Source organism: Chelonoidis abingdonii, chromosome 5 (assembly GCF_003597395.2).
Source record: "Chelonoidis abingdonii isolate Lonesome George chromosome 5, CheloAbing_2.0, whole genome shotgun sequence".
NCBI classification, from domain to species: domain Eukaryota; kingdom Metazoa; phylum Chordata; order Testudines; family Testudinidae; genus Chelonoidis; species Chelonoidis abingdonii.
Window position 1 is genome coordinate 57,628,671 of NC_133773.1, and position 13,676 is coordinate 57,642,346.

General features: G+C 39.5%; 1 protein-coding gene across 5 annotated transcripts in view; it reads right to left on the reverse strand.

The window, feature by feature from the left end:
* SLC10A7 (solute carrier family 10 member 7) overlaps window positions 1–13,676 on the reverse strand; it is a 215,019-nt gene that overhangs the window by 62,724 nt on the left and 138,619 nt on the right. For 4 of the 5 annotated variants that reach the window (XM_032764875.2, XM_032764878.2, XM_032764877.2 and 1 more), the window contains exon 6: window positions 4,026–4,061. The exons of the other annotated variant lie outside the window; for it this stretch is intronic. In XM_032764875.2, the coding sequence (XP_032620766.1) occupies window positions 4,026–4,061 (36 nt within the window). The remainder of the gene's footprint in view (window positions 1–4,025; window positions 4,062–13,676) is intronic. 5 annotated transcript variants of the gene reach the window in all.

The window sequence follows — 13,676 nt, forward strand, 5'->3', positions numbered from 1 at the left end:
TAAAGACACAAATATAAACATACAGCACACATACACTGTATTAATGATGTTATATTTTAAGGAGACACGGGAGTGATGATGTTGTTAAAATTGTTCTAGGGTGCTGTGCTTCTGTCTTTCAGATGAGACATAACAACAATGGTGCTGACAACTTGAGGTTATTAAAGAGATCACAGCACTATTATCTTCACAGCATGATGTTACAATTTGTTTAACTGTCTTTTATTAACATAAATGCGCCCAGATGCTTTCGCAATGGCAGCATATTTTTTAGAATTCAAATAATGAACATTCACAAGAGTATAGGTGTTAGCCTTAGTATTCCAGCCAAATTGTAAGTTGAGGGCTTGACTCTTGCACCCTTACTCAAGCTAAGTAGAACTGTACTCCACAAGTCAAAAAAAGAAAAAAAAAAGGAAAAAAAAACCTATTCAAGAAATACAATGCTAATCAACTTGAGTAGGGGTGCCAGATTTGGGATTCAAGTAATTACATTTTGTTTAACTAAATTCTCTCTGTTGTTTCACTACATATTGTTCATCATTTCCTAACAAACTGTTCATCATTATTGTGTGCTGTTAACATGTGCTCTGTTTCACCTGAGAGGAGGTGGCAGTTATTTCAATATTCACACAGCAAAGGATACAGCTTCTATAACCAAACAGCAAAGTTTGTAAGGCACTATGCGATCTATTTAGATGAATGACGATTATTATAAATGTAGTATCATTACTGCCACTGGGAAAAGTACATACAATAGTTGAAAACAGAGAACAAAGTAATAAGGTAATTGTAAACATAAGGTACTGTTCCATACCCACATGAGGGGACAAAGCCTGGGGAATTAAACTACAAACTCTCTAAATTCTACATTGTGACAATTATTCATCATTAGCAGAGAAATTCCCCCAAAAGGAGATTTCTTCTTGTCTATGAAAATTCCTAGCTTACTTTTTTTCCTGAATTGTTTTTTTTCTTTTTTAAAAACAGCTTAAAAGCTTGGCTCTTCAGTTTAAAAATCTTGATTCCTTTGTATTGCCACTACTGGTTTCATTTAAATATCTAACCTGACACAAGGAGAATAGGAACTTGTCATGTGTGCTCTAGTATATAGGGTCCCATATCCCTTTAATAAAACCTTGCAAAATGTTGCAAAGAAAGGAGAATGTCATATTCTCATGTTAACTTACAACCAATGGATCTTAGAATGCTTTATGTTTTAACCCTTTTCTGCTCATCACATATATGAATGCAAATGTGAATATTAATTATGTATTGTTTATGGTACACTGCCCATTTATAACAGCATCTCTGGGAATCCAACATCGTAAGTGTTAAAAAATAACAGTTATAATGAGGACAACAATACCGGTGTTTAATGCACCTGGAAGTCAAGGTTCTATAGCTTCCTATTACAGTGGTAATCAGTGATACTTATGAGGGTTGCTATCCTTTAAAATCTAACAAAGGGTACCTAAAAAGATAAAGTCTGCTAACTGAGGGTACAATATATGAGATTTCATAAAATAAGTCTTCAAATCTCTGACCATTTTGCTAAATAAACTTACAACAAGTTTGGTAGCAGAAGTAGTCTCTTCAGAAATGTGACTGACAATCTTATATTTAACACCATTCATTTAGGGAAATAAATTATTTGCAGGAAATGTATAATTTATAACAAGCTTTCACTCTTCTTCCATTTGTGTACTTCAACATGTCTAACAACTTTGTTAAAATGACTCATGATTACATTACTTTGTTTGTAAATGTCTGTCAAGCAGTTCAAAACATTATATACTGTCATATATTAACATGGTGCACATTGAGGGGGGGCAGAATTTAAACCATGACCATCTAGGGCCAAGCTATCTCAAGAAAACAAAAGAACAAGTTAATAAATAAGAATGCATGTGTATTCTGGTAGCACTCAGAAAGCGTTAGGCACTGTTTACACATACGGGTCTTGCCTTAAAGGCCTTATGGTAGTCTTGTAAATATAATTACTATAATATAGTATTCTAATGATAGTATTACTCTGTTGGAGCATGGCCTTTGCTTTACTAATACTAGCGTGCATCATAGACCTGATCCAAAGCCCATTGAAGTGCTTCTGAAAACCATTCAGTGCCCACTGAAGTCAACATAAAGATAACCAGTGCTGGCTTAACACTGCTCCCACTGAAGTCAATGAGAGTTTTACCTTGGTGCTGAGTTTTTGAAAATCCCGTCCAATATGAATAAAGTATCAAAGGACAAATCATCCCTTGTCACACACAAGACTTTTACACATCAATAAATCCCACAGAATCATGGCTAGTGTTTTGGACGCTGTGATAATTAAAGCATCTGCAGCTTTTGCAGATTTTAGTGCAGCCACACATTTTGTTTACGGCTTTGTTAAGAAGTGAAGCAGTGTTCTTTTTCTTCAGGGAAGCAAACAGCTCAGAGTGCTACAAATAGTACTGTAAATAATACACAGTTAAGTGGCACTGTATTACACTAGTATCTTCAGCACTGATTGGAAGCACATATGCCTACTCTGTGGCTCCTATTTCTTCTTGAACATTAGAGACTTTTACCACTTGCTACAAGATGAAATAGAAGATGAGATACAAGATGAAAAACGTTACAGCTGACCACTAGCTGGCTGGAATATTTTGTTACCTAATCTTTTATTTGCCCATAAAGAGATGTCACTGACATAAATCAAACCTTTATCTTGTTTCAAAAGTTGTACCTTTGAAAAATTAAATAAATTTCAAGTTTATGAAAAAATGCACCTTCCCCCAGGCTCTGTTTCAAAAACATCCTATTTCAGTCAGGGTAGAAGGGTTCAAGACATCACTTAGAAAGTGGAAAACATGCTCATGTTCAAGGTAATAAAACCAAATGTTTTGTCTTTTTAAAATGGGATTTTGGTCTTGTAACTCCACCCCTCTGGAAGAATCACCATCTATCAGGGAGAGCAGAAGAGGGGCAGACAATGAGGAGAGCAGTAGCAGACCATCTGAAAGCAGTTCCTTCCTTCTTCTGTATCAAGAAATCAGATCACCTCTTTCTGTGAACAGGTGTCTTTCATAACCTACACTAAAACACAGTACCCACACCATGAGTCCATACTTACAACCCCTTCTGGGAGTTTGATTGTCATAATACAGAAATTAACAGCAAGACAACAAAGTTCAACTTGAACCTTTGTGACAGGTGTGGCCACTCCTCAGGACTGCTCAGCCCGTGCCCTATATCTCCTCTCCCCAGAGAGCAACATACCTCAGTGGTTCAGTGAAACCCATGTACCCTGTTGCCAGCAGGATCAACACCTACTAACTGATATTAGGTATTTCAGGGAAACACTGTCAGCCTGTTACAGGGTCACTCACTGTGTAATGACTAATAAACATCACTTGGAACCAGATCTTTGTCTGTTTCCATGAACTATAAGTAACCAAGGCCCTGACTGATGACCAACTACTGAGTAAGACATGAACAAACAAGAATCAACAAGATTCTTGTTAGTGGCGCCCAATGGCTTCAGTAATTTGTCATCCCCTTTCCAATCTCTCACACGCCTCTAACACAAAAATACCCATAGGTTTTAGTTGCCCAAATGTAAGGCTGCATTTACCTGGCCAAACAGTCAACAGGCTTCAGGCCCATTTTGGCTCATTATGATCCCATGCTACCCCAGCACATGCTATAAGATAGCTCTCCTACTGGGGTAAGCATTTTGTCATTGCAGACATGTGTGTTTGGCTCAGCATGTCTGATAGCATATGCTTTGTGATACTGTCAGATGAGAAGGCTCACACCCCCTTATAAAAGGAAGCAGTTGGCACTGTCTTTTCTGTGACACATTTTTATTTATTACCAGTTAGGAAGAAGTTTATCCCAAATACTGACCACAACCCCTTTTGAGTATCAAAACAGTGTAAAATCAGTGAAACTTCTGGTTTAAAGTAGATTTTTTAATAAGTGGTAAGTTACTTTTAAAAAAGGGATTAGAGTCTTAATATCAAAATACTCACAAAAAGCAGCAGTAGCAGTGGAGTTATAACAATACCCTGGAAGAAATAAAAGATAATGTTTTATTAGTCAGGAAAGCAGAATCTTCTCTTTGTCATCTTAAACTCTAATGCATGGAAATACAGAAATTTTGTTAAATTAAAGCAAGGCTAAGTGATAAAGAAAGGAAAGCTGTCTACTTTTTAGATTGAAGACTTCCTTTCTCAAAATATACACAATACAGTATAGAAGTTCAGACCAACATCTTGTGACGATTTCCCCAACAATATGTTGTACTCTCACTTGGTTAAGCTGCCCCTCCTGTCGGGTAGACAGGTGGTTCAGTCCCACGTTCCCTAATTCATGGTCCTCTCTTGAGCAAAAGCTCCATCAGCTGTGATGAATTAGGTGTCCTGATTTTGCAATGTAAACTAATATCCCCTAGGAAATGAGCTGAGATCTCAAAACTCATTTCACTTGATTAGACTCCATGTCTCAGTGGAGGAGGGCAAGTCTTTCATCTAATTTAGTCACATAGGACCACCTCAGCTCTCCACATCCCTCAGGCAGAGACAGGCAAGAGATTTGTTTTCTTCACTGACAGGGAACAGGTTTAAGGCTCATGATTGGACAAAATACAAGATTTTAAGTTTCATGAAAGCAAATCTTAAAATGAATTGTTTGGGTTGGGAGTTAACATGACATGCTTCACTTTCATAGTTGCAAGTGGTACTTCTCCCTCACCCTCTGTCATACTTCAATATTTTCTCATGATTTAATAAAAGCAGTTTGTCATTTAATGCATATTCATTCACAAGTCCCACTTAGAACTTCTTTTGTAAACAAAGATTATTTTTCTTCCCAACATTTATCAGATTCTATTAATAAGACCCACTCACAAACTCCAAGGGCAAAATGCCAACCCACCTATACAAATCTAGAATGATAGTTTTCCTGCCTATTCTTGGTTTCAATCAAGTGAAAAATACAAAGTTAAAAGCAGTGCTCCCTTTTTGGTAATTTTTTTTTGGTCATAATTCAGCTTTACTCTGGCTCTTCAAAGCCGTTAAAATCCAATATAAAATTCTCTCTTTATATGATGTATTTGTATTACAGCAATGTCAACAGGCCCCAAGCAGGAGACACTATTGAACTAGACACTTATGAACAAATAGGAAGACAGTTCTTGCTCTGAAGTGCCTTGTTTAAAACAAGATGCAACAAGTGAGAAACAACAGGAGGGGACAAAGGATAAGGAAAAGAGGAATAAGAACAGAAGGTAACAGGCTAGCTGCACCAACTTGAAAGTTACACATTATTTTGAAGTATTTCTTGGAATAAATAAATGATATATCTAGTCTTTGATGGCTTCTCAATCTAGCCATCATTTGTCAGCTGACTTGTTTTGAGTGTCCAAGCAGAGGCGGATCCTGGAAGGATGGCTTTAAGGATTACTTCAGAAATGGCATTCCCTGTGTGAGGAGCAGCGTGAAAGAAAATGCAGCAATGTTTGTGGGAGAAGTAGACAAACGGATGTTCAAGGATGGTGGTGCAGGAAGCAGCAGGCGGGGAGCGTGGGATGTAATAAGTGCTGAGCAGATATTCTGCAAAGTAGTTGTTACAACTCCTAAAATGATGACCTATCAAGAACAACTTTATAGAGGGAATGTAAAGCGGTCATTCCAGCATAATGTGCCACATAACACACTCGTAGGGTTTTATCAGACCAGTGGTTTTCAAACTTTTGTACTGGTGACCCCTTTCACGTAGCAAGCCTCTGAGAGCAACCTCTGCATATAAATTAGAAATATTTTTTAATATATTTAAACACCATTATAAATGCTGGAGGCAAAGTGGGGTTTGGGGTGGAGGATGACAGCTCGTGACCCCCCATGTAATAACCTTGTGATCCCCTGAATGGTCCTGACCCCAGTTTGAGAACCCATGTATTAGATACCGTTGAGCATATGGGCTAGATCTCCCTCTTCCCCTTCTGTGTACTAACAAATACTTCGCACTGCCAAGTACCTGAAACTTCCCTGGCATAAAGGAATCCCCAGATGGTATAAAGCTAGCATAGCCAGCTCTATGACTCCCACTTCTGGACCCAAGCACAGGGGGATTGTCTGGGGTGGAGGTGACGTACCCAAAGCTGATTCATGGTCCTGAACCTGCACCTCCACACATGGCGAGGAGTTAATCAAATTTGCAGGCTGCTACAGGAGTGGGGATGTGGCCCCACCACCTCCCTGCTGCCTTTGGGATGAAGTACAACCCCAGGCACATGGACAGAGCAGTCACTGCACTGCTCCATCACAAGCCTTCTGTCTGTCTCACACAGGCTGCCCAGGATGAGGGATGTCATGGACATCCCTCGCAGGTCCTGAGGGATGTCCATAAATCCCTTCCTGGCAGCCTGTGTTGAACAGACAGAAGCTTGTTGTCATGAGCCAGTCAGAGGTGACTGCTTCTGATCCATGCTGCCTGGGGTTGTATTCATCCCAAAGGCAAGCAGGGAGGTGTGCATTCCACATCCCCCACTCCTGTAGCAGTCCTGCAAATTTGATTCAACTCCTCCCGCCATGTGTGGAGGTGCAGAGTCACAGGACCTGAATTCAGCTTGGCTTGCACATGCACCTCCACACCCAGAGAGCCCCCTGTGCTTTGGGGTCCAGAACATGGGTTATCACAGAAGCCCGCTCTGCTTGGCTTTTGTATAGACCCGGGCTGGGTGCCCTTTTGCCTTAAGAGAAGTCTCATTTAGTGAAGGATAGTAAGTGTTCTGATTACAGCTATGCTCCCTATTCCATTTCTGTCTCTGTATCAGCTGTCCAGGCATACTCCATCCATTTGCTTCTTGTTCCTGTGGCCTCCCCTCCCTGGCTGTTTAAATTGTTTCAGCAGGGCCCACTGCCCTTCTCAAAGGAGGTTGGCCTTTAAGTCTGTTAGCCAGAGCATTGCCTTCTCAACCCGGAGAGGTCCAATTGTTAAGTGGGAACCACTGCCCTGTTCAAAGGGTTAGTCCTGTTATCACCTTGTTCCAACAACCTGGGCTCGGTGTTAGGGGGACAATGTCCAGTTGCAAGGCCTATTGTGTTTTTAAGGTCCTGGGCATGAGTCATAGCCTCATGTGCTTCTGAGTCACCTATTGCACAGGACATCTGCCTAGACATGTCTTCTGTGCTCACTTGCTTTTTTTTCTCTTTCCCCTGCCTCTGAGCCAATCCAAAGACTGGTGGGAAAACTGGCCTAAGTTTGCCCTTAAAACCAGACATTTTCTGATCCGACCTCAGATAAGGTTCCTGCATTGCTGCCTGTCTGATCAGCCAGGGGTTGTGGGGGTCCTCTCCACTCTCGTTTTATTTTGAGCGTACCCCCCGTTTTTTGAACCCCCCCCCCACGAAGAACGAATTGCTGCCTAGAGATCTCCTGATTATTGAGACTGTACCCAGCCTTCTGATGATTTTGGCTGCTTTTAACCTCTGCTGCTTCCTTTGGGGCTGTAAGAATTCCTCTGTGAAATTCTGTGAAATTCTCTATACTTTCATTTTATTATCTTAGCTGCTCTCTTCTCTTTCCCCAGCACCCAGACAACCAGCACCCAGCATAGCTGTGCGTTTAAGTTAGGTTTAGAGAATTGTTTGTATTGTGTTCTGTAAGTTAGGTTTAAGAAATTGTTCATGTGTTCTTGTTACTGCAACTTTGTGTAGTCTTGGTTAATTAGGTCATAGATAAGAATTTTGCTGTTTGTTCTGTATAGTTGTGGTTAAGTCTGTCTTCTGCTGCCCCCACGAGGCTCTCCAGTCACCCCGATACCCCTCAGTCTCTTGCTGTTTAAAGCTGCAGCCTGCCTGATCTCTCTCTGTCTGTTTAAACCTGCAGCCTGCCTGCCCCTCTGTCTCCTGAAGTTTAAATCTCCCTCTGCTCTCTGCGGTTTAAACTGCAGCCTGCCTGCCCTCTTGTCCTGCAAGTTTAAATCTCCCTCTGCCCTCTCTGTTGTTTAAACCTGCAGCCTGCCTGCTCTCTTGTCTCCTGAAGTTCTCTCTCTCTCTCTCCTTTTTAATCCCTTCCTCACACTCTCCTATTAACCCCCAACCTCAATTGTATTACTGAAGTCTAGCATAAAACCCCATTGGTTATTCCCTTTTTCTTCTCTAAACACACCTCACATTTTACATTTATACCACTGGTGACACATTTTTTACCTAGAGTTGTTACTTACACATTTTCCCATAACTGTTAGTTGGCTATATGCTGCTGTGACACAACCTTTTATATAGAAATTGTTAGCTACTTGTTACATTTATACTTCAGTGTTAATTGGTTACCAACTGTATTTGTACCCCACTGTATTGTACCCCACTATTGAAACCCCCTATACTATTGCTAAAAGAAACCCCTCCCCATGTCTACCTTAAACCCCATACCCCTCACTATTGAATTTTCCCTGTTTTTTGCATTTTCTTAATAAAGTTTATTTTGCACCCCACCTGTGTGGTAATTGCTCCCCAAGATCCCATATACCTGCTGGCAGGGACAGTAAGGAGAGGTTAAATTACTGTCCTTCTGGTGAGTCTGGGTAGGGGTGGTCCCTTCCTTTTCACTTACTCAGCTATGTTCTTCAGGACAGGGCCTGTGTCTTCCTATGGGTTTGCACAACACCTAGTGTAATAGGGTCCTGATAGTGATTAGTTCCTTTGGCTGCTACCACAATACCATTGCTGCTGCTGCTGCTAATTCTAAACAGGTACAATATAAAAAAAAATGACCTCTTTTATAATAATGTAAAGGTAGAGGGATATTTCAACTCCACGTCCACATGTCAGATTCCTGACTGACTGGTTTGTTAAAAAACTGGTTCCTAAACATAATTCTAGCAATTCTTAGGATAAACTTTATGACCAGTGCTGTTGACCTTAATAAACTCAGAAATGAGGTACATGTGGTCTCTACACAATCAATATTTATAGGGTCAAATTCAGCCCTCAGTTTTAAACAATCAGTACCAAAGGAAGCTCAGAGGAGCCACCCACAATTATCTGGCCCATATTTAAGAAGAAAATAGCTATTTGATGTTAACATTTTACTTAGATAAGTAATATCAGTTCCAGCACATGCAAAGATTTAAATTAAAACTATGGACATTTCAAGCCATATATCTTTTCATTAAGCAGCTCTCCTTAAAAGCATTCATAACCCAACAGTATATTTCTGAATCCACGGATATCACAGAATGTGAAATTAATGTGTATCAATCTAAAAGCAACTAGTAAAGATTATAGACAAAGGTTTAAGTTTAGGAGATAACACCAAAACATTGGTTCATTCTAGAATAAGCAATTCAAAGAACAATAGGAAAATGATAAGGTATTCAGTACTGTCTAATTTATATGTTACTCTACTGAAATGGTAATATGCTGAATCAGAGATAGAAGTACTCTAAGTACAGGAGGTGAACTATAATCTTACGTTGCTGAAGCAAAACTGTTACTGAATGCCACGAAGGAAACTAAAAAGGGAAATATCTCATTTCTAGTCCATTGCACACAAACACCACCAGGAAGAAAAAACTAAATTTGACTCCTCTTTTCCCTACCTTAGTTTCTGAGCAAGTGCTGTCAAGCACATAGTGCATGGAGATAAACAGGTTGTAGATTAGCACTTCCAGCAAAAGCTGAGCTTCTGCCCTTGTGGATGCAAGGTCATTACACAGTTTTAGCATCCTCAAAGTTAGGATGGAATGTTAAGCTCTCTCTGTGCAGTCCATAATGGAATCTAAGTTGTAAAGTGACTGACATTTGCTATCTGCAGAAAAAGTTTCAAGAAATCCATTTACACCTCTGATGTGAAAGACTGACTGAATATATTTCAATGATTTTAGTGGGAAGGATGGGGGGGGAGGGGAAATCACAGCCTGACCTGAAACACTGATACAAAGTACAATTCTGCATAGAATCAGTCACATTATAAACTTGTAAATGCACTTCTCTTTACAGTAAGGATCACAAAATATGTCACAGTTAAGAGAGCTATTTATACTCTGATTTTTTTAAAACAGAGAACAGATAGAGAGAGATGCATTTTACCACATTTCCATTGCAAAGAAAATGTTCAAAAAGAGATTACATTGGTTTTCTGTATCTGCTTCCTCCAGTATAGCATTACCCCATCTTGGTTCCTGGAAGAGGTTTTCTTCTCTGATGGAACATGTATCCTCAATACATGTAATCAGCTGCAAAACCCGATAGCAAGAGGAAGTAGCATAATAGATTTTACAGCCATGATAGCTAATCATTAGGAAATAGGTGATGTTAATGGATACACACTGCTACCTCAATATAACGCTACCCGATATAACACGAATTTGGATATAACACGGTAAAGCAGTGCTCCGGGAGGGTGGGGCTGCGCACTCCGGTGGATCAAAGCAATTTAAATATAACACAGTTTTCACCTATAACGCAGCAAGATTTTTTGGCTCCCAAGGACAGCATTAAATCGTGGTAGAGGTGTATAAGGCAGGCCAGGCTGTAGAGAGGCACTTGGCGGAAGAGGTGTAGTGCATTATTGTAGTGAGGCAATGAATCAGGCAGACTTTCTTTAGAAACCTTAGCCCACAAATTTGCCATGTCCTTTTTCGCCATCATTACAGGCAGTCAGTGACACCTGTATGCGGGGACTATCAAACAACACACTTTTCTTTGTACATAGTCTTTAATTTGTCTTCAGAAACAGCACTGGAAAGAACAAACAATTATTGGTAATCAAAGCTCTGATCCAGGAAAGCACTTAAGTATGGGTATAGCCCCCCACTAACTTCAGTGGGTCTACTCATACTTAAAGTTAAGCACCTGCTTAAGTGCTTTGCTGGGATGAGGTATAATAGGATTAAAAATGTAAATGCCTTGTCTCTGACCACAGCATCGTTCTATTCAATGTACAGTACTGTTGAATGGTCAGTATTTCTATTAGTATGGAGTAGGTTAATGAAAACAGCTCTGTGTGGGAGCCAACTTTGTTGGCGATCTCAGCAGAGACCAATGACTGAAAGAGCTTGGAAACTGAATTACTCCATCCTCACCTTTAAGAACATAAGAATGGCCATACTGGGTCAGATCAAAGGTCCACTCTGCCCAGTATCCTGTCTATCGACAGTGGCCAATGCCAGGTGCCCCAGAGGGAGTGAACCTAACAGGTAATGATCAATTGATCTCTTTCCTGCCATCCATCTCTACCCTCTGACAAATAGAGGCTAGAGACACCATTCCTTACCCTTTAAATTCAATATGGAAACCAATACACAGCTAGTGCAGAATATGAAGCACCAGCGATATGCATTGCCTCTGCAAAGCACCACATACTAGGTATGCTGCCATGAACTGCACCAGCTTAAATTTCCGATTTGGCTTTAAGCATAATCCATGTCGGACTGCATGGCATAAGCCAGTCTTGAAGTGACAAAGGCATGAAACCATAGCAAGGTCTGCACCCAAAAAAAATTAGTGCACAATCTCTTAGCTAGAAGCAAATAGTAAAAACTGTTCCTAGACACTGCAGTTATATGATCATCCAACACAGACCCCAGATTGCAGTCATGAGTTACACATGGCGGGCACATACCTTCAGTTAAATGTGGAGATGTCAACCCTACCATATCTTCTGGTTCTTCCTCTAATTTATCTGCATCACATGAGTCTTATCTGGATCAAGCTTCAGCCAGCTAACCCTCATCCATGCATTAATCTCCACTAGGCAGTGTGCCAGAGTTTCAACAACATTGTTTAGTCAGGTGAGACAGAGACAGTGTGGGATTTTCAAAAGTGTGCTAATTTGCCACTGAAATCAGGGGTAAAAAATTTTGATTACTCTAATTTACTTATTTATTAACTCATGTCTACAAAATGCTTGGGGTTGCAAACTCTAAATTGGTAAGTACCTAAGAGGGCTTGGGGGACAGAGGAAAACTGAAGAGGAGGATTTTGAGTGGAGTAATTAGTAAAGTATATATTACATACAAAAAACTATGTAATGAGACCCTTATTTAGGTTGCAGTTAAGCTCTTGAAAATTAAGTAATGCCAGATCATGGTTGCTTATGAGACTAATTCTGACCTCTTGTATGTCCATCCTGAAAAAGGCAGGGGTCCCATGGAAAAAATTGTACATTATTGTGTAATTACTGATGGTATCACAATGCAAAGGCACAAGGGGAATGAGTTAAGATTGTGTAGGCAACTCTATATCTGGCATTTTCTAATTTTTGAGTGTTAAACCATTTTTGAAAATGATTTCAAAGATGTTAGTAAAATCATTAGTAAAAACAGTTTGTGTGTGGAATGGTAGTGTTAGAAGTATGTTTGAGACTACCCTTCTTGTACAACTCTTTAACACTGCTTAAAATATGTGCAGTATAGATACAAATATGCTGTCCATTGTTCCAAACCATAATTTAAATATTAAAACGGGGACGGGATTTTGGTACACTGAACCAGGTCACCAACTTCTACATTAACATGTAAATATTTCCCGCTTTCAATTGACATGCTAATTTTTTCTCCTGCACTATTTCGCAGATTAAAATCAGAATAGTTCTTTCTGATGTCTCCAATGCATCAGTCATTGCTCCCCCTTTGTAACTTCAAAGGGCCCATGCTTTTTTCTCCCTGTACATCTCTGCATTTGATGCATAATTACCTTTACTTTCCTTCTTTGTTTTCCAAGTTGATTATTTTCAATATTTTCCCGAGTTACATACTAAAAGCTTTTAACATTCCCCTTCCACACATTTTTTCATCAGTTATTTAAAAGGAATGTGTTTGTTGAGTTTATAAACAATCAGTTTTGTTTTTGGAGTTAAGGGTAAAACATTTAACTTATTTGCATATCATACTGTTTTATTCCAAAAGATTACGATGAACAAAGGGAAAAATAAAAGCTTTATGAACTGGCAACTTATAGGGTACTAAGTTGATCCAACTCCTTCACAATTAATATATAAGAATGTGAATACATGTGTGAATTGAATTTTATGCTCTCTCAAAAAATTAATATGCACGTAGTTTTCTGCAAAGACTACAGCGATAAACACATACTACACATTATCAGGACAACAAATTAAAAAAAAAAATCTACATATAATGTAACTATATATTTTCCTAAATCAATTATAATTCTTTAATAAGTAGCAAGTATGACAAAGGTAATGGCAACTTTCCAAAGAGACCGATGTTTGGATTTTAATGACTGAATTGTAAAATTAAAGGTGCAATCCTGAGACAGCCATCACTTTATTAGAGGGGACGTAATCTGCCAGGTTTAATTTCAGGCTGTGGGATTATGCCCTGGGCAAGCAATCCCAATCAGATGTTGCACAATTTTCATCCTCTGGGACAAGACATTGTGCTTTCCTCTGGGGAGGGGAGAGGATCATTAACATTACTATTCACATTGGATGCTAAAAGCACTACTAGCATTAGATGGCAGACACTGATAGTGCTTCTATCATTTAATGACGGTAACTAGTTTTAGACACTCGGAATTATTTCTCCCACCAATTACACACATGAAGCCCAACTGCTGCCACCAGGGTTGTGTGAGAGAAGTAAATATTTGGCCCAGAAGTGCTGCCAGCATCAACAAGATGCACTTGAAAGCATAATAGGAGAATGAAAAAGA